General features: G+C 37.4%; 1 protein-coding gene across 1 annotated transcript in view; it reads left to right on the forward strand.

The window, feature by feature from the left end:
* The window catches only part of RAB3IP (RAB3A interacting protein), a 50522-nt gene extending 38167 nt beyond the window's left edge, over positions 1-12355 (forward strand). The window contains 5 exon segments of the mRNA XM_020990240.1: positions 2337-2465; positions 3732-3844; positions 9534-9633; positions 9723-9792; positions 11996-12355. Of these exon segments, the coding sequence (XP_020845899.1) occupies positions 2337-2465; positions 3732-3844; positions 9534-9633; positions 9723-9792; positions 11996-12078 (495 nt within the window). The 3' untranslated portion in view covers positions 12079-12355.
* The last annotated feature ends 8769 nt before the right edge of the window (positions 12356-21124 follow it).

Here is a 21124-nt window from a genome sequence, read left to right on the forward strand (position 1 = left end):
TACTGTACATTTAAGAAATTGTTTTAAATTTGTTACTCTTAATTTTGTAATATTTATACTAAATTTTCCATTGTGTAGCACATTAACTAATACATAGTCCTAGGAACTTGCATTCTTTTTATTGATTTTTATAATGTTTAAATATACCTTTTTTCTCCCATTGTTTACTTAGTGTTGAAGGTTATCTTTACCATTATTTGGATGTATTTGTAAAGTTTATATATATATTATATATATATATATATATATATATATATATATATATATGTATATTATGATTTAAAATAAATAATAAATAAAATATAAACTTTATTTAGCATATTGTAAAAGAAAAGTGTTAGACAAAGGAAATCTATAAATTTGACTTACGTCTTAGTATCTAGAACAGATATACTAATCTGATAAGTAGCACAAAACTTATCCTTGTCCACAAGATGTTGTGATCACATTTAATTATGGCTTTAATGGAAACACATATGTAAGACAAAAGGTCCCTGGCTTTATTGTGTTCAAACTGCTTAGTTGAAAGCTTTTGAGGTGTTGTAACCTCACAAAATTTGTAAACGACTTCCTTAGGCCACAAGCTTTCTCTGGGATGTGTGGTACTGCTTTGGCACTTAGGTAACCAAAGGGGCCTTTTTTTTTTTAAGAAAAAAAATTTACAAGTACATTTTCCTTTGTTTTAAACCTAATTTTGGCGCGCCCCCCCCTTTTTTTTTTGTGGTTTGGAGCATCTTCTAGGTTCTTGAAAGCTGTGCTAGTGCAATATAAGCCCTAGTAGGCTCTGCCATGCTGAAATGGTTTTACTATGCAGGCTCAGCAATGGATTATTGTTAAAGGACCAGCTTAGCTAAGTTTCGAAACCTCCTTATCAGAAAGTTGAACGTAACATAGGTTTTGGTGGAGTTTGGCCATAGCAATTTGTGAAACACTCTACTAAGAAATGGAAGTTTTGCCATATATATTGGTAAAGAGTAGTTCCCATCAGTGAAATCATGAATCTTTTGAAATGTTGAAGGAAGTATTGTTTAACTTGGACATTTTCTGTCATGCATTCTTTTGCCTTTCATCATAATCTAAAGAGTTGAGGAATAGGGATGAAGAAAAAAAATTAAGTGTTGAGATCATCATTTTAGAGCTTGAAAGAATGTAGACAATCATGTCATCATTGGAATATCTGGCAAGTTTGATTAGCCTTCAGTTATCTATCCATGGATTAGCTGTGGTTCAGGTGGATAAGTCTCAAAGCCAGTGTGTTTCTGATGATGATCTCAGTATTCTGGGTAGGATGGGAAAAAGTGTAGTGTGGGAGAGAGCACTCCTGGAGTCACGAGAAGGAGGCTTCAATTCTGCCTCTCGCACTTCCTGTCCTTGTGACCTTGTGTGAAAAGTCTTCTCTGGGCTTTAGATTTCTCCTGTGTAAATAATGAGATTGGACTACATGGGCCTTCAGGGCCCTTTCCAGCTCTAAATTTGCATCTGTGGACAGTGTTTAAGTGTCCATGATATGGATGGTGGGGGAGAGCTGTGGTTCTTTGTAGTTAAAAGATGAGGTGAGGAAGTCTTAGTAGTTTCTTCAAAAACAACCTAGATAGCATCTATTAGTATTGGGAGAATAAATGAAGAGGTGCCAGGGGTTAATTATTACCAATAATGCCAAATGGAAATTACTAGGAATGACTATGAAATAATGAATCTTAAATAAACAACAGAAATACGGTTAAAAATTCAAATGAGTAATCACTGCTTATTAAAAAATATTGCTGTTGCTTAAAACATTTTTGGTGATATCTTTTTGGAATGGCCTTTAGAGTCAGTTATATACATGCAAATAATCTCTTCCATTACTTTATAGATATATTTTTTTTGGTCATATAAATGACAAAAAATGATGTGATAATAGCCCACATTTACAGTTCTCTAAAGTTTGCAAAAAATACTTTATACACATTGCAAAATCTACTTTATTAGCTAAATGTGGCTCTAAATTAATTTTGACTATTTCCTAAATCAGTTGTATTGCCAAAGAGCACAGATGTGGCGTTTAAAAATATTCAAAAGAATGAAGTATAAGATCTGAAGGCAGTCCCAAAGGAAAGGTTCCAAAACTACTTTGAGTAATTGCAGAAATCTTGGAATAAATATATATATGATGGAATTAGAATTCATTTGCTTATATGTTACAGTATGTTTGTCAAATCAGTCATGTTGCTTTATATACATACCTCATAATGGTAATAATGAAAAGCTGTTAGTGGTTGCTTTGGCTTTACTTATAAATACATATAATTGGGGGTTTGAATTTTTAAAAAATGTTTTCTGAATTTGTTTATTAGGCTGACTTATCTCTGTATAATGAGTTCAGATCTTGGAAGGATGAACCCACAATGGACAGGACATGCCCGTTCTTAGACAAAATTTATCAGGAAGATATATTTCCATGCTTAACTTTTTCCAAAAGTGAGGTAAAAAATTTTTAACTTTCAGTACATGGGTGTATTGTACAAATATGGGATTGTTTAGGATTGTTTTGTGCTTTCCACATTTTTAGTATTTTATTTGCATAAAACACATTTTAAATATAGCTTTATATATTATGTATTTGTTTACAAAATTCTCTGGATTCCTAATCCATACAGATCCTCACAGATCCTCCCTTCCTTATCTCTCTATTTTACTCACAGTCTCATAGTAAATTCTGAACAGTTAAATCCTGGCCCTCTTACTAATCTTGAGCAGATGGTCATTTGCATTGAAATGTGTTTTTGAGGGATGAAATGTTAAATGTGTAATGGGGATTAGATTTATGTCCTGAGATTTAGTCCTAGAGAAATGCTAACTTTTATGCTTAGACGTCATCATCAAAAGCCTTGATTGAGTTTCTGTCTATATAAGGCCAAGAGGCTTGCATAGGTTCCTCATTTATAAAATAGAGATACCACCTGTCCCAGCTACCTCATAGGCCTCTGGGGAGGATTATGTGGGATAGTGATTGTGAAAGATCTTCAAAAATATAAACAAGTAATGAATGTAAGCGCCTGGTGAGGACTGTTTGTGCTTGAAGCTTTCGCAGGGTTTCATTACAAATCACTCAGCTAAAATATAATCATGGCAGCTCTATGCAGTGACTGTGGTCTACTCCCCACTCTTTCCCAATCAAGAGAGTATATAGTAAGAACTTAAGAGCCAGCAAATGGCAGTAATTTGGTTTTGGTTTATGTTTGTTTGAAATTTGAAGAAATCATAATCTTGTACTTTTTGAGTTTTCCAGAAGAAAAGCTGTGTGGCTCTTTATCCACCTCTTCATGGTACTGACTGTTTTGCTCTGTGCATAAGGGCACATAACGTTTGATTATTCTTTTATACAAATATAAAAGCAGAAAATATATAGTAAAAAAAAAAGTATTGATATTGAAAAAGGCAAAATTTTAATCCTGGATTGAGTCAAGAAGATAAGTAATGTGCCATATCAGGAATGATTAAATTGCCTTTATCTGAAAAAAAAATATTGAATTAATCATTAAACATTTTTAAGTACCTACTATGTACTAGATACTCTTTTAGGTTTTGGAGATAAAAATGCAGAAAAGAAATTATCAGGGAGCTTATATTCTAGCTGTGGTTGTAGCATTTCTTCCTTTTCCTTGCTTAGGATCAAGGTTACGCAATTTAAAATAGCTACGTATCATCAAATGTTGATATCTCTCTCTCTTTTTTTTTCTTTTTTTAAGTTGGCTTCAGCTGTTCTGGAGGCTGTGGAAAACAATACTCTAAGCATTGAACCAGTGGGACTGCAACCTATTCGATTTGTAAAAGCTTCTGCAGTTGAATGTGGAGGACCAAAGTATGTTAGTCTAGTTATATAAATTGTGAAAAATATTGAATGATTTATATGTGGTATTGGTGTTTAATATGGGAGGATGTCACGTCATTCCTTTGAAATGGGGCCTGGTGACCCAAGGACTCTGTTACCCTTAGATTGGCATACAACTTTAAATTATCGAATAAGATGTGAAGTAATAGTCTTATTCCTTAACATCATGAATACATGAATAATTCCTGCTGTGCTAAATAGCAGAGCTATAACTAGTGCAAAGAGAATGGGCCTTTGGTCTGGGATGTTGAAGAAACATTTCCTCCTTTCAGTGAGGAAATATTACATTTCCTCCCTGTTGTAACCACCATCCCCACCCCATTGCATAGGAATCCTCTGCTGGCCTACCATATTTCAACATCATGCCCATGTTGTCATTCCTGAGGCCCTGTCACTATAGCATTCCTCTTGGGGACTTCCTGCATAAGGATAAGGGCCAGTGCTCTGGGAGATGGTCTGTCATCTTTGCCAACATGACTGGCCCCAGTATTGTTCTGTATTCACCGTTGCTGTCCCTTTCCTCCTCCCTGTTCCCAACTGTTTTTGCCCCAGGTGAAAAACTGCCAGTGACAGCTTTGCTGAATACCCAGTCCTGCTGAATCATAGACTGTTAGAGCTGGAAGGGACCAGAGATCCCCATTTTCAACCCTCTCATTTCATATTAGGGTGTCATAAACCTTAGAAGGAAGCCTTCTGTGGCTTTTATTACTTGGAGGGGTGAGTGTCACCCTTCTCTCCCCACCCCAGTCCTTACACAGACATGGTTTTTTCCATGAGGGGTCAGGGGTAGCAGCAGAAATATACAGCATCACTAAGGTAGCTTCTGCTGCCCCTTGTGTGCCTTTTTTACAGGGTTGTGTGAGCCATTGAGAAAATAGCATTTGGTTTTCTAGGTCCAGCCCAGCTTAGGACAGCAGAACCAAAGTGGGAGCAGATGTTTTCTCCCTTTGTAGGACACATTTTCAAGGCAGAAGAAGGAAATTAGGTGTGTCACAGCAATAGGTGGGAGCATTATTTTGAAATTTAATATGTGTGTAAATTGTCGTAGTAGTGTTTTGTTGATTGTTCATCGAGGCGTTCATCCTGTGTTTATGAGCTTCCCTTCCACTTGAAGCCAGACGCTCAGTCTGATGTTCATCTAGTGCCACTTTACATCGAATCTTGAACATAGGGGTGGGCATTGCCCACATTCAGTAGACACTCAAGAATTTTAAATTGGACTGAATATTTTCAGTTGTGTTTCATACCTTAAATTTTCACAAGTTGTAATTATTACTGTATGTTATAATTTAGTTTGGCTCTCCAGGGCAGTGATGTCAAACTCAAATAGAAATGGATCCCTGTGGTTCACATGTTGACTTAGAAAACCACACATTAAATTATCTGTGTTGTATCATATTTTTATTTATTTTTCAAATCATTCCCAATTGCATTTTGATCTGGTTGGGGACACATGGGAGCAGTTTAGTTGGATATATCTGCTCCTGGGTATGTTATGCATATAATATATGCTAAAACAAATTTCAAATAACAGCAGAGTTACCAGCCCAAATTTAATTTTTACCATATTAGTACAATAAGAATCATAGAATGTTAGAGCCAGAAGCTTAGAAATCATCTGGTCAACTCCCTAATTTCGCAAATGAGAAAACTGAGGTCAGGACTCAAATAGTATGTAGGGAAGTCAGGATTTGAATCGAGGTCTTCTAACCCCCCAGGTCAAGTACCCACTCCAAATATGTTTCTGCCAGTAATGTGCTTGGATTGAGACTTTTATAGAGTCGGGGGATTGGAATTTTAATGTGTATTTTATATAAGGCCCTATGACAGCTGCTCTAAGAGATAAGGAAAGATAAGGTCCCTGTTCTCATATTTTTAGAAATCTAGGTAACAAGATAGGTGGTGCTTATACCAGGACAAGATGATACAATAAAGCAAATAATTATGGGACATTTGTATAAATTTGGTCCCTCAGTGCCCCCACAGTTTATTCTGCTTCTAATATGAGTCTCCTTTCCATATTTGATCCAATTTGTCTGCTTTATTCCCTAAAGAGAACATTTACGCTTTTTATTTCTTATTTCTTATACATTATGTGCTACATCTCATGGACTGTGATATTAGAGATATAATATTAATGGTGGTTCCTGTCCTTAGTAGAGAAAATAGTTTGTTGTAATAATTTTTGCAAATCTTTTCAATTTTTTTCTTTTGTTTTTAGTTCTTTTTCACTTTTATCTTTGAATATGCCTGGGATAACTTAGCTTAGTTGGAATCTTGCTTTTTTTAGACTGGTTTTACCCTTCGTTGCTTCTCTCTGTTTTATGAGACAGCCATTTATGATTATCTGCTTTCTTTGTAGGAGTTTACAAATTTATATTCTAACTGAGGGTTGCCTTTGGCAACCATATCTCTCCATTTGACAAGTAAGTCAGGTGTTTGCTGACTAAAAGCATCTTCTCCACTCTTTTGGTCTTCTTGTTGTAGCAATTAATTTACAGTGGTTTAATGAATGTTTGTTGATGTCCAGAAACTATGTGATTCTTAGTACCCTCTGCCTCCTTTTCCTCTATTTGGCCACCATCACTGCAGAAACTGAAGGTCTAGGGCGCAGGACTGGGACCATTTTATATTTTTCTTTTGTTTCATGGGTTGCCTTTGCGAAAAAAGAAAACAAAAAGGTCATTAGGAGGTGGGTAGTATGTAGGTGATGAACCTTTCTGTGACTAGCAAGGCTGGTTCTCAGTCCGTTCACAGGCTGTACTTGAAGCCTTTCCAACATGGGAGAACCTGCTAGAGGTTGCCCAGTCTTTGCTGTCATAGCCTTTGAAGAGCCAAGGTCACCTCCCTGTCAGATTGATGCAGCAGAGTAGGACTCCTATGGAATACCTACATAGTATTTCATATCATCACGCCCAGAGTACCCCAAGGCTGTAAACATGAAATATTGTGCAAGTGTGTTTCTCTTTAGTGAAATCAATGGAAAATCTGACCTTATCTAGAATAAGATAAATTTAGAATGTGATTATTCACATTACAAATTCTTGCCTTTTCAAAAAGATGCAACACAAAATCCCTTTATTTATAATCTGTTTGAAAATTTAAGAGTTCTTATAGGTAATTAGCTACTTAAAAGATAGACCTAGACTAGGGAGAGAGAGAAGGAATACAGTGGGAAATATAATGTGAAACTAATTTTGGAGTCAGTATAATCATAAAGGCATTGAGAGATCAATTTAATTTACCAGGTATTTAAAGGAAAGGGAAAGTACCAAAGATGTGGAAAATGTCTGAGGTCTTATTAATTCCAAAAAACAAGTGATCAACAAACAACAACTACTCTCACATTTACACAATCTTTATGAGAGTCACATATAGATAGATGAGGACATTTTCAATAAGCAGATTTGTATGAAACAAGTAGGCAAACAGACCACATCTTTACCATCTAACGTCCCCCTTGTGTTCAGTGTTTGTTGATTGCAAAGAAAAAAAAAGCATCCAGCTTGGTAGAATGAAATGGCTTCTTAGGAGCTCTTTTAGAAAAAATTGTCTCCCATCTATAGATCAAGATGAGTTTCCTTAGAAGATGTAACAACAGAATATTCTGTGACATTCAATAATAAACATCAGATGAGGCATAAAATGGGGAAGATTGTGCTCACCCATTGTATTTAACATGGAGGAGATTCAGCAGAGAGTCCAGGTCAAGGAAGAATTACCAGGATGGGAAAGGCCTCTCAATACTCCTGATTGTGGATGCCATTGTGTCGATTGCATTAAGCCTCACGACATTTCAGAGCTTCTCAGAAGAGATCTGTAGTCACTCAATGGAATTTGGTGTGTCCATCTACACAATGCAAGACTACGTGGCTGAAAAATGTCTTTTGCTCAGATGTCAACATAAACTTGGATAGAACCCTATAGAGATTGTTCGTATTTTTGGGACAGACCATATAGACAGAGCACTGGACCTAGGGTTGAAAAGGAGGAAGAGATGGGCTGGCTTTCTTTTAGGAAATTGCAGAGCACTTTTACTGACCTCAGCAAAGACCCATCTTTTTAATACCAACGTTTTAATGTTCTGGTTCTATGGCAGCAAAACTGGAACAATCCTGCCTCCAAAAAAACCTAAAGATGAATATCACACCATTGGTAGTGGAAGGCACACGGTGGGAGTGGGCAGGTTGTAGTGTATTTCCAGTGAGGGAGAAGAGATCGAAAAGATGTCATCAAGGAAAGGCATAACAAGATGAGAATATGGGCCAGCTACATGGTGAGGCATGGCAGACAGGAGGATGGCAAGATTCTTCCATACTTACTTTCCTGATATTAGGAGGAAGGCCTTCAGCACATTGGGTGGAGTCCATGTCATTGAACTTTAGGGAGGTTGTCAATGGGAGTCACTGGATGATGAGCCGTGTGCGTGGCTTGTGATCTGTGTAATTTTGGGGAACTCCTAAATCAGTGGGATCCATTTGTGGATATAGGTGTGCCCTTTGGAGTAACCAGGGAATCATACATATAGGCTATTGAGTGACTGTTTTCTTTTTTGATCATAATTTGAAATATCAGTACATGCAACTTTAGCTATTTAATATTACTTACTGGGAGGGAGCTTGCCAGAGTGGATAGAGTGAATGAGAGGAGACAGGTAGATCTGGGTTTGAATCCTTCCACAGACACTTACTAGCTATGTGAATCTGGGCAAGTCACTTAACTTCTCTCAGACTCAGTTTCCTTGTCTGTAAAATGAGTTTAGTGGTACCTGGTACCTACTGCACAGAATTATTGTAAGAATTAGGTGAGATAACATGTAAAGTGTTTTGCAGACCTTAAAGTCCTGTATAAATATTAGCTGCTATTATCATCATTATATGGCTATACTTCTTTAGATTAGTCATTATGCCAAAAACGTCCTCAAAATTAAAGTATTGGTTTGTTGTGTCATCATAAATCTATAGGATACATATAATTTCTTTGCAGTTAGCTCTTGAAATCCACACCTAATAATTTAGGCCTTAAAATGTAGCCAGATGTTTTATCTTTACTGTCATCCAAATCCTAACTTGAAGTTCTGCTGATTAATTATATTTTAACAAACACTGGAGCCATGATCAATTTTTCATGTAAGAAGGGAGTATGTTGTACCCCAGATGGAAAGCTGAGTACTGTCCTATTTTTCTCCTTTTGTTTATCTCTCATTTTTGCCCCGTAGGCAACTCTCCTGTCACTAACCAAGCAGATGGAAATCCTTTTTCAGCCAGTTACTAGCGCCTTAATTCATTTCTGGATGTGATAGAATTGAACTACCCACAGCATTCCTTCCCCTGAGGCCAAACATGCCACCTGTATTCTACTTCTAAACTGTCTGCAGAGTATCACCTGCCAATTAGCATTAGAGATCACATTACCTAGGAGTCTGGTCTGCCACTTTAAACAACACAGACCTCACTGTTTTACTTCAGTATTTTTTGTGTGGAGATTGTTACAAATATAACAAAAATACACAATGAAAATTATCATTATGTTGGATTTCAGAAAATCCCAAATATTGTTACATCCAACATTGTTATGCTAAATATTATCATTTTCTACATGGGATAGAAGGGGTAGCTGCTTTCAGTAGTAAATAACTTAGGTTGTAATTGTTTTACAGGAAATGTGCTCTCAGTGGTCAGAGTAAGTCATGCAAACACAGAATTAAATTAGGAGACTCAAGCAATTACTACTACATTTCCCCTTTTTGCAGATACAGGGTATGTAATTTGCCATAACTTTTATTCAAACTTATCTTATATGCACACGTACATGTTGACCTTTTGTGACATTTTTATTTTGGTTTTAGATCACATCAGTGTGTAACTTTTTTACATACATTCGCTACATCCAGCAAGGACTTGTAAAACAGCAGGATGGTGAGTACCTACCTCAGCAGATGCTTGCCTTCAGCAGGCATCAGAACTTTGGAATACGTTTTTATTCCCTAGTAATAATACTGAAACAAGAAGGAATGCTAATGTGGGCATTTTCTTGAGTTTTCTTAAATACCAATACACTGATACGTAAGTTAGGAATTCAGTGCATAGGTTTTTTATTTTGTTTTGTTTTAATCATTCTGCCTGTAGGCAGGAGCAGTTTTCTCTTCAGTGGTGTGATAAGTCAGTGTACATGAGGGGAGTACGTAGTCTATTGAATTTCTGCCTCTCAAGGAATGGAGCAGAATCTAGAATGTGTTTTAATTGGTTGTAAACCATGAAAGAGCTAACAATACATTTTTTTTCTATATTTTCTGCTTACATGTATGAAATTAGTAAAGCCCTTGTGAGGACAGTACTGAATGGAATAAAGATTACTGTTTTCTAAATCAGGAGAGACGTGCAGATGATATACCTGGGAGAACCAAATTCAAGCAAGTGTGTTAATTTTTAATATAGCCTTCCTTGATAATTAGTAATTATTAATAATTCTCAGGTTATTCAAGTTTCAAGCTAAAAAGTTGAATGTGGTCTTAAAACCCAAGAAAAGTCTTATAAATTGGACATTGCTATCCTAAAACTAGCTCATCATTGCAGTCTGCCAAGGTCATACTAATTTTATACTGAGTGAAATTCAATTTATGAGTTTCTACCTGTTCATTTTTTGCTGGGGACAGAAAATCTTCCTATCCCTGAAATAAATGAATAGTTGGTGTTTTGTCACTTCTCATCCAGATGAACCCAGTAAATTCTAATTTTGTGTGAAACAAAACATGCTAGTTCAAAACTAAACTATCCTTGTCTTGGCTTGGGTATTTTCATGGGTTTTTCCTATGCAGTTAGAATTGTAATGGTTGAACTATGTAAGTGGCATCTGGGGGGTTCTCCTATTAAAAGTTTGTGTCTGGGGCAGCTAGGTGGCACAGTGGATAGAGCACTGGCCCTGAAGTCAAGAGGACCTGAGTTCAAATCCAGTGTCAGACCAAACACTTGACACTTACTAGCCGTGTGACCTTGGGCAAGTCACTTAACCCCCATTGCCTTAAAAATAAATATATAAATAAATAAGTGAAAGTTTGTATCCGTATGCTTAGGTTTCTGTATGATAGATTGTGTGATACTTGTCATGTTGAAAGATTGTCAGATACCTATTCATAGGACTAGACTAGCAAAAGACATTTTAAAGACCATTTCTAAGTTGAAAAACAAATATTTTACATAGAATGGAATGTTTATTTTTTTTGTTAAACCTCTACAGAAATTTTTTTTTTACAGTGAAGACAAAGATGTTTACTTTGTTTTTTCTCACGAAGGTTGAAAGCTTCATAGGAGATGAATTTAAGGGAAGAAGTGATACTGTTGGTTTTTTTAACCCTTCACCTTCATAGCACTTTGTATCCTTGCATGTGGAAGAGAAATCTATTAAAATTTTTCAATCCATTGTCATTAGAAACAAGATGAAGATCCTGGGTTGCCTTAACTATAGAACCACTTCTTAGCCTTTGTAATAGAAGAATGTGGGTAATTTAAATCCACAGATAATTAATTGCCCTCAATTAATTTTTGCCATCAGTTTGATTCAATAATAAACCTTTTACCACTTTACTTAGGAGTAGCTGCAGTGAATTTGAGTTTCCCTTTTTTCTTACTTACTTTCTAATAAAGATATTCAGAAATGGCCAGGAGGTAGCCAGCCAGAACAAGATCTAAGAATTAGATAATAAGTTCTTGAGTAATTGAGCATTAATTTTAATTGTTGATGATGACAACATTTATATGTCAGATGACTTCAAAGTGTCTTCTTCCTCTTGGAAAAAAGTAACTTTTAATATAAATAGTACTATAATATAAGCATAGCATTAATTTTTGATGAAGTTGGATCATGTTTAAAATGCTATGGTATATCTACTCTAATAATTATTTTTAAGTGTTAGCTGCAGCTATCACAGAATGAATTAAAATAATGAATAGTTTTTAATGAAGAAGAGAAGCACGTAGGCTCAGATTTCTTGAGTACAGACCTTAGTGATGGGAGTTTAAAGTAATCCTTGGGTTTCAAATGTGCTTCAGTGAAAGATTAAATTAGAATTTAGGGTGGTCTTTCTTTAATGATTTATATGTCCTTTTTTTTTCTTCTGTGCAGTTGATCAGATGTTTTGGGAAGTTATGCAGTTGAGAAAAGAGATGTCATTGGCAAAACTGGGATATTTCAAGGAGGAACTTTAAATCTCTACACTGAGTATGCATGAACTTCACTGAGTAACTAAAATGGCTGAATTTTTTTATGGTCACTTGATATTTATTTCCAAGGAGTTGGGTCCAAGATCTTTTATCCTCTTTTGCAAAATTCGCATTAAGGAGTACTGTGATTTGTTTCAAACTGACACTTGCTGTGTATGCTTATGTAAAACTTTAGTTGAACAAACTAAGACAAAAACTTGCAGGTGTACTTGTGATTGTAATTTATAGTTGCAAAAAAAATCTAAATAAATGTTAGACTGAAGATGTGTGTTTGCTTTCTCTTCTAGTTCTGCTATGCTACATGAGGGGGCAGCTCATTACTTTAGAATTTCAGATCTCTGATACTTCTAGTAATTTTTTGTTTAAAATGCTAATTGCTTGTTGTATATTGAACTGACACTGTCTGTATGTTAGTAGTGATTTTTCTGTGAGCCAGTTACAAAAGATTAACCAGCTTTGAATTTTATAAATTGGTAGATGAAAGTGTGCTGCATTACTCTGGAAGATGTAAGAGAAATGTCACAGGTGGGCCCACATTTCATAGAACTTGGGGTTTAGGTAGGGACACAGTCCAATAAACATGGAACAATAAATTAGATAATAAAGAGACACTAAATAACTCCTCAGTGCTGATAAGAAGTGCAAAAATAGGAGAGATGAGTGGGAATTGTCATAGTTGGGAATTCCTTCATGGAAAAGCGGGACTGGGGCAAGATTGAATAGCCAGAGAAGAGGGGTAAATGGATAAAGGCAGGAATTAGAGTGGAACATAATGAGAAAAGTGGTTTGACCCATACCAAGGGGACTTTTTAATGGAATAGTAAAAAAAACATATATATTAATTTTTTTAAAGGTTAGTGGGACCAGATTATAGAAGGCTTTGATTATGAGGCAGTGGCATTTTGACTTGATGTGGAACCAATTAAAGTCTCTTGAGCAGAGTGGTGATGTAGAATGTCAGAGCTGTGTTGGCCATCCAGTTTAACTGCCTGCTACTGCAAGAATTCCTTTGATAACTGATGTGATGGACAGCCACTTTCCATCTAAGCACTTCCAGTGATAAGGAAGGTCACTGCTCGTTTCACTGTTGGAGGATTTTAATTATCGGGGTTTTTTTTATGTTGAGCAATATCTGCCTCTCTGTAACTATTAACTATTAGTCCTAGGTCAACTCCACACAGTATTGTAGTGCTTCCATGTAATAGCCCACAAAATATTTGAAGAGAGCGCTTGTGTCTTCACTTTTATCTTTCACTCAGACAAAACCTTCCTACTCCCTTAAACCATTCCTCATATAACATGATTTCCAGACTCTTCGCTACTCAGGTTGCCATCCTGGATTCATTTTGATTTCTTAGTGACCTTAATGTACCTAGAGTTTGACAAAGCACCCCAGATATGATGTGATCAGTAAAGATATGATAAGACTATTAGTTTTGTAAATGGGACACAATACTAAGCTAAAACAATACTTTTATACTGTTGTCCAAGATTGTTTTAGGTTTTTTAGCAATGAAAATTATGCTTTAGGAAAATTAACGATAATAACTAGCATTTATATAGTGCCTTAAGGTTTGTGAAACACTTTACTTATGTTATCTCACTTAATTCTCACAACTCTGGTAGGTGCTAGTTTCCCATTTTATGGATAAGAAACACTGAGGTTGAGAGTTCAAGTAACTTCAGGGTCTCACAGGAATTTAAATGCCTGAGGCGGGATTTGAATTCTGGTCTCTCTTGTGTCCAAGGCCAGCATTCCATCCATTATTCCTCCTATCTGCTTCCTAATCTGGCAGGGCGCAGAATATGCAGTATAGTTCAAAGTGATAATAGTGCTTCAGGATTTATACAGTGTTATTTAAAAAAGTGAGAATAGGCAATACAGATAATATGCCTGTTTTACAGATAAGGAAGCTGAAACTCAAAGGTGTTGATTTGCCAAGCTGCTAGATATCAGAGCCAGGATTTGAGCTTAGATCGCCTGAATTCTGGTGGTCTTGCATGCAGGCCAGCTAAAAGGTAGTGACATGAATGGGAAAATGGGATCAAATTTGAGAAACATTTAGAAGGAAGAATCAAAAAGATTTCATAGTCGGTCAGACAAAAGATGAAAGAGAAGAATGAGAAATTTAAGATCTGCAGCCTAAGTCAGAGGTGTCAAACCCACAGCCCACAACACTGTTTAGCGTGGGCCCCAACCAGATTAAAATGTAATTGGGAAATAGTTAACAAATAAAAATACAATAAAAAATGGGAAGCACTTATCTGTGGTGTGCTCAGTCGATATATAGAATCCTTATGTATGGTTTAGTGGCCTCTGTTTCCATCTGAGTTTGATACCACTGGCTTGGTTAACTGGAATAGGGAAGGTGCTATAGGAATGGTGAAAATAGGTAAAGGAGCTGGGTTTGGGGAAGGAGGAGAGAAAATGATAGGTGTTTTTGACATGATAGGAGTCCAAGTAGAGATAGCGGGAAAGATCAGAAACTGGGCCTGGCATCAGGAAGATTCGAGTTTACATCCCACCTGCGACACTTAGTACTAGCTGTGTAACCCATGACAAGTCACCTGCCTCCCAGGGTGGTTGTCTGGATAAAATGAGGTGATATTATAAAGCACTTAGCACAGTGCCTGCTACATAGAAGACATTATATAAATGTTAGCTATTATAAACATTATTATTAGTGGGTTAGTGGGTAGAGGTCTCTTGGAGCAGCTAAGTGGCACAGTGGGTAGAGTACTGGGCCTGGAGTCTGGAAGACCTGAGTTCAAATGTGGCCTTAAGCTGTGTGACCCTGGGCAAGTCACTTCACCCCATTTGCTTCAGTTTCCTCATCTACACAATGAGCTGAAGAAGAAAATGGCAAACCACTCGAGTTACCTCTGCCAAGAAAATTCCAGTTGGGGTCACCACGGGTTGGATGTGACTGCAGACAACTGTCTCTCTTGGCCTCAGAAATAACCAGTTGTGAGTAAAGCTTTTTTAACCATGTGTAATGGATTTAGGGTAGGGAAGATTGACCATAGCTACCATTTAGCTAAGAGGGAAAAACCATTTGGGTGAAACCAATTAACATGTCAACTGTGTCTGATTTTATACCATGCCAAGAATTAAATTAATTCCTCTGTAATTTCCTTACTCCAATTTGATCATGCTCCCTTACTAAGCCTGTGATCTGTTTACTTTAGTCATGTATTTCCTCCTTCTGTTCCAGTGTCCTGTTACACATGCCAACAGTATGACTTCTATTTCTGCCTCCATTGATTTCATCCACATGCTTTCTAACATGTCTCATACTTTGAGCTCTTTTATGTCCTCTCGTGAGTATTTCTTCACCTGTTCTGTTCCTTTTGAATGAAGTATATACCCTTGCATAGCACTTTTATAGTCATGAAGCCCTACTTCACTGAGAGTCAGTAGTTACCTATGAGATCATTTATGTCTTCATGTTAGGACCTCTAGTTTGCCTTGCTTAATACCCATGCTTTATTAATTTGTGTATAAACATCTGAGACTCTGAGTTTTACTAATGGCCCCTTTGTTGATTTTTGTCTTCTGTGAATTCCTAGGCATCTCTACTGTGCTATGTATTTGCTCTTTTCAGGGGTATCTAGCTTGATCTAGCCTTAAATCACTCAATAGGTGTTGCCTGAGACAAACTGAGACCTGGGAAAGACCTTAGCTTACAAAAGGCCAAGGTCTCCCACTGTAACTGGGGTAATTTCCAGTTGTCTTGCCACTGGACTCATGGGGTCCTGGAGGAGAGAGTGAGGCTGGTGACTTTGCCTCACTTAAATCCAGTTCACTTGTAAGTCAAGGCATCTCCCTCCTGACGTCATTGGTTCTCTTCAAGAACGAAGGACAGACACGTCAAGCTTGATGGATGAATGGAAGCAGTTTTCTTCTTCCTTTTTCAGTTTTAAGCGCTCCTTACCAGATTTGCAAGATCTTAGGCAAATACCTTGTTAGGTTCATTCCATCACCGATCGTCCCTCATAAAATCTGTATTTTAATCTACAGTTTAGAAATACAAAGACCATTTTCATTCTTAAGAACCGTTCACTTCCCAAACCTGCCATTCTCTTCTGATGCTCCTGCCTTCACATGGGAAATAGGTATGGTCATACAACTTGTGTCTGGAATGGCTTCATTTTCTCGCCTAGGAGTGTAGCTCGTAGCACGTCTTTTTGGAGCCCTTTAAAAGTAATTGTTTGTCTCCGTCTGAAGCACCAGTGTAGTTATTGGGTTTGACAAGTCTTGAGAGGGTGTCGCGTCTTGTTTATATCCTCCAAGAAGGAAGCAGACTTTTCCGTTAGAAAACATTGGGTTGATAAATAGATTTTTATGACTCCTGCCAAGAGTCATCAGTGACCCCTACTTTTTTCTGCTCTTCCTCTGACACTTCATTATTCCTTTTCTGATGGCATCTGTATAATATCATTCCTTGTAGCAAACTGGCCATTGCTTTTTCAGAGGATCCCGTTGTTTCCTGCCGCCAGTAGACCCTTATACCTGTTACTTAGCTCCAGTGAGCTCCTGTAGTTCCCGGTTCACTCTCCTTACTTTCCTCCCTTGTCACCTTCTACCATCTAACCTGCCTGACACAGGTCATAGGATACCCTCTGCCTCTCCAGATTCTTTCTCTGTTTTGACCTTCTTTCCCTTCTATTCCCCCCACCCCATGCCATTTTGAAATATTCCCTTCTCACACACTGCTTCAGTAAAATTGAACTGCAGTTGAAGCTCCTTGAGAACAGGGCTTGGTTTTGCCTTTGTTTCCCCAGCACTTATTACAGTACCTAGCATATAGTAAGCACTTAATAAATGTTTGTTGACTGACTAGATTTTTGCTTCTGGAAGTTGATGGAGAACCCATGTGTAGAGCGCTTGTGTCCCTCATATCAGACAGTTTTCTAAGTAAAGGCCCAGCTCATGTTAACTCCACCATGACTCTTCATAATCATAAGATGTTTAGAGTTGGAAGGGACGTTAGAATTGTGAGTACAATTGCCTCATTTTACAGATAGCCTTAGAATTTAAGTGACTTGTCCAGAGTCTTACAGGTAATTCTCTTCTCTTCTTAAATGTTCTTATGGCATTTAGTCTAGATTTCTGGCCTCTATTATCTTCTATCTTAAATCATATTTAAGTGAATGTCATAGCCCAAACCCATGTCATCTTTTTAGATTGTTAACTCTTTGAGGTCAGTGTCTGTCATTTTTCATCATTTTGTTCTCAGTCCTTTGTACATTGTAGGTCTTTGATGTTTGTTGAAAGGAATGCTTGTGATGGGAACTTTGTATACTTCTTAGAGTTCTTTGTTGAAAGTCATGTCATACATTCTTTGTTGTTGTTCAGTTGTTTTTCAGTTGTGTCCAACTCTTCGTGACCCCTTTTTGGGCTTTCTTGGTAAAGATACTGGAATGGTTTGCCATTTCCTTCTTCAGCTCATTTTACAGATGAGGAAACTGAGGCAAACAGGTTGAAGTGACTTGCCTAGGTCACACAGCTAGGAAGTATCTGAGGTCAGATCTGGACTTGGAAAGGTGAGTCTTCCTATCTCCAGGCCCAGTGTTCTATCCACTGTGCCACCTAGCTGCCCCTCATAAATTCTTAGTTATTCTAGAATTTATCAGCAGTGTGGGAATAAAAGAAACTTTGGGAGGAAATGACCACATATCTTAGAAATCATGATAGCTGACCTAGAGCCCTGGATAAGTACCAATTGTCTGGCATGGATGTGACTTTAGTCAAGACAGATTAGGAAAGACAAGCCTAGTATTAATGCTAGAATTAATGGAGAATTTAGGGTTTTGTGCCCTACAGCTCAGTGGTCCCCTCAGTAAGGGGATCTGGACTCCCATGGGCCCAGATTCTACCTGAGACAGATAAATCCAGGTCCGTATGAGCCCAGAGCCCCCTTAGGGTGAAGCCGGGTCTGTGTGAGCCCAGAGCTCCTTATTGGGAACCCCTGGGGTACAGGAACATCTTCCAAATTGATGAATTCTAGAAATTACCTGACATGTACCAGGAAGGTCAGAGAAAAGACAGTGAACACTTGGCCTGGAGACTCTCCAAAGGAGATTGGTTCAGTAGGGCTATGGATTTCTCAAAACAGACTTTTGGAGAGCTAATTGCAAATTGTGATGAGGAAAATTAATATGGCTGCATCCATTTTTGCTTAGATTAGAATTTTTTTTTCTCACTGTTTTTGAAAGCTGGGGATAATTAGATGATGAATGTAGCTAACATTCCCGTACCCTTTGACTCAGAGAACCCAGTGCTAAGCATATACCCCAACAAGGTCAAAACCAGAAAGCCAGGTCTCATGCACCCATGCTAATGGCAAAGAAACAGAAGCAAAGTAGATAAGCAAATTGTGGTCTGTGTGGCCCTGGGCAAGTCATTTAACCTCTACCTCAGTTTCCTCAATTGCAAAATGAGGGGTTTCGATTTCTAAGATCCCTTTAAACTCTCAATTCATGATCCTATGATCCTGCTGCGCCATAAACAGACGTTAATCTGAAGAATTTGGAAAAATTCATCAGAATGGAAAGAGTAACATAAAGTATTCAAGTCTAGAATAACATCAATAATTACTTCAACTGTAAATAAAAGAAATCGTGAAATGAAACTGAACTCTAGCAAAAAAACCCCAAAAAAACAAAACTGGAAACCATCAATTGCAACCAACATGGAGATAAGAATCCACCTGCCCTAGATGAGTTCCATCTCTTGAGTTTGAGAAATTGTACCTTGCATTTCACATTGCAGTGAATTGAAAAAGGTTTGTGAAAGTATGTAACTGCTGAAGTGTCTGTATTCTTTGACAAGCAGTAGAAGAACAGGACCCCCTGTGGCAAAGTTTTGGGAACATAACAAGAGTGACTAAGAACTGGCAGGCATGGATGACGTGATTTGCATCAGTGGAGGGAACTCCTCACATTGGGATCACAGATCTGTTTGAGCATTTGATGGTAAATTTCCATATGAAATTGCTATGATTGTTAATGCCTGTTCTTCTCGTGATCTTTTCCTCCATCTATTTCTCATTTTTCAGCATCAATAATTTGTTTAAATAGGCCAACTTGGAATTGTTTTATTACACATTTTTAATCTTCCTTTTATACGTTGTCCTATACTTTCTTTTGTACTGATTTTGAGCTTTGTTCTAAGAAGTCAGTTGTATAACTGTTCGCAAATATCTTATTCAGAAATGTTTCCCACATCAGTAATGTCACGTTTCCTGCCTTTATTTTTTGTAATACTTTTTGGTACTTATCCTATCTAGGGCCTTCCAGTTCCTTTTTTAGAAGAAGACATTCATGGTATGTAGGGATAAGGTTTCTTTGTAGTCTACAAGCCTTTGTCCTCCCTGCTGGACAGGGACTGGTTTTGTGTTTTTGCCTTTCTCTGTACCCAGTGCCTACCACAGTGCTTGGCATGGAGTGAGCACTTAATAAATGCTTGTTGATTGTTTCATTGGCTCCTTACTCCTGAATTATATTTACCAGGTTTTTTTTTTTTGCTGTCTCCCCCTTACTTTTTATTGAATTCACTGAGTGTTATGAAAAGTATCCACTTATTTAATTTGGAGGTGTTTCCATCCAATTCTTCATAGAATTTCCCTGTCGCCTTATTCACTGTAAGTGGTTTTGGTGCATATGCTCCAGCAATTTTTATGGTTATCTCTGCACATATTTATCCCGAGCCCTGCAGTATGAGATGATCACATATCCCATGAAATGATGTTTCTTCTTGGCTCTGGGTACATGATAAAACCAACTCTGCCATGCCAACTCCTTCCTCCAGGGAAAACTTCTGTCCAGTTAGCTTCAGCTTACTCTGATAGCCTCATTTCATTTATAGCAAGAATATTAAGACTAAGCCTATGCAGTTTCTCCAGTCATATACCCATGAGATGGTCGTTGAACAAGGATCTCACATATAGCATATCAACACTAAGTTAATGTTTACAGAGAGTCTAAAAAGTTATTCTTAAAAACCTCTGGCCTCATTTTCTGCCTCTGCCACCGCTCCTGCAGAAGTGGAAGAAGTAGAAGGGGTCTCCAAAGGGCTGAGAGCTATTTACTATGAGTTGCCATGGCCTTGGGAAGTGGCCATTATCAAGTGACCTTGGAAAGCAGATACAGTCTTTTGCTGGGACCATATTGAAACTTTTTAAAAAAACAGTTTTAAAGAAATCCTGTCAAAAGTGTGTTTTCCTGGTAAGAGTTTTTAAGAACCCAGATCTACTTCTGCACCACTCAATTATCAGAGTAGGATTTTGTGGAGCAGTAATCATTATAGTAGAATACTAAACTCTAACATTTGTGTAGTGTATTAGGGTTTGCCTCAACATTAAAGTTCACCCAAAGGGCAGTAGAGAGAGGAGCGTGATGGGTATGAATCTGCAGCAATGCATTAAGAACAAAGGCTTCCACTGGAAAACTAGGGTAAGACCCTCACTGCATTGGGTGGGGCTGTCTAAAGAGGATTTTCATATGACCGAACAAGTGGTCCTGAAGATGAGCATTCATAGATGGGTTGTGATGTACAGTCATCCCTGGTTTCAGTTGTTCGTGGGTTGGCCATCGAGAATTAAGTGGGAATTTTTGGAGGTTTACGTCTTTCTGTGGTAAATCACAGATGATGTGTATATCTAAAGAAAACTTTAAAAAAAATGATTAAGTCAAATGCATGAATGCTGTCTATTAATCCATTTTATATTTATTACCATTAGTATATGTACATAAATTTATTACAAACAGTTAAATTTTTAAAAAGTTTTAGTGCACTAAAGAACTCTCCTCTTTGTCTCTACCATCCCAACTCAGTCAAATGATTTTTGCAGCAGCGATCATTGTATCCTGCATTTTTCACAGGAGAAGGAACTCCGAAAAACAGTTGCTGTAGTTACACCAGTGGCCGTGAACACTGCATGGTGTGCAAAATACCAGTCTCTCTCCTGTAGAAACTGCATCTTTTTCTTATGGTTGCAGTGTATTGTTTTACTTGTTTTGAGTGTTA

Source organism: Phascolarctos cinereus, unplaced genomic scaffold (assembly GCF_003287225.1).
Source record: "Phascolarctos cinereus isolate Bilbo 61053 unplaced genomic scaffold, phaCin_HiC Scaffold_1;HRSCAF=81, whole genome shotgun sequence".
Lineage (NCBI taxonomy): Eukaryota > Metazoa > Chordata > Mammalia > Diprotodontia > Phascolarctidae > Phascolarctos > Phascolarctos cinereus.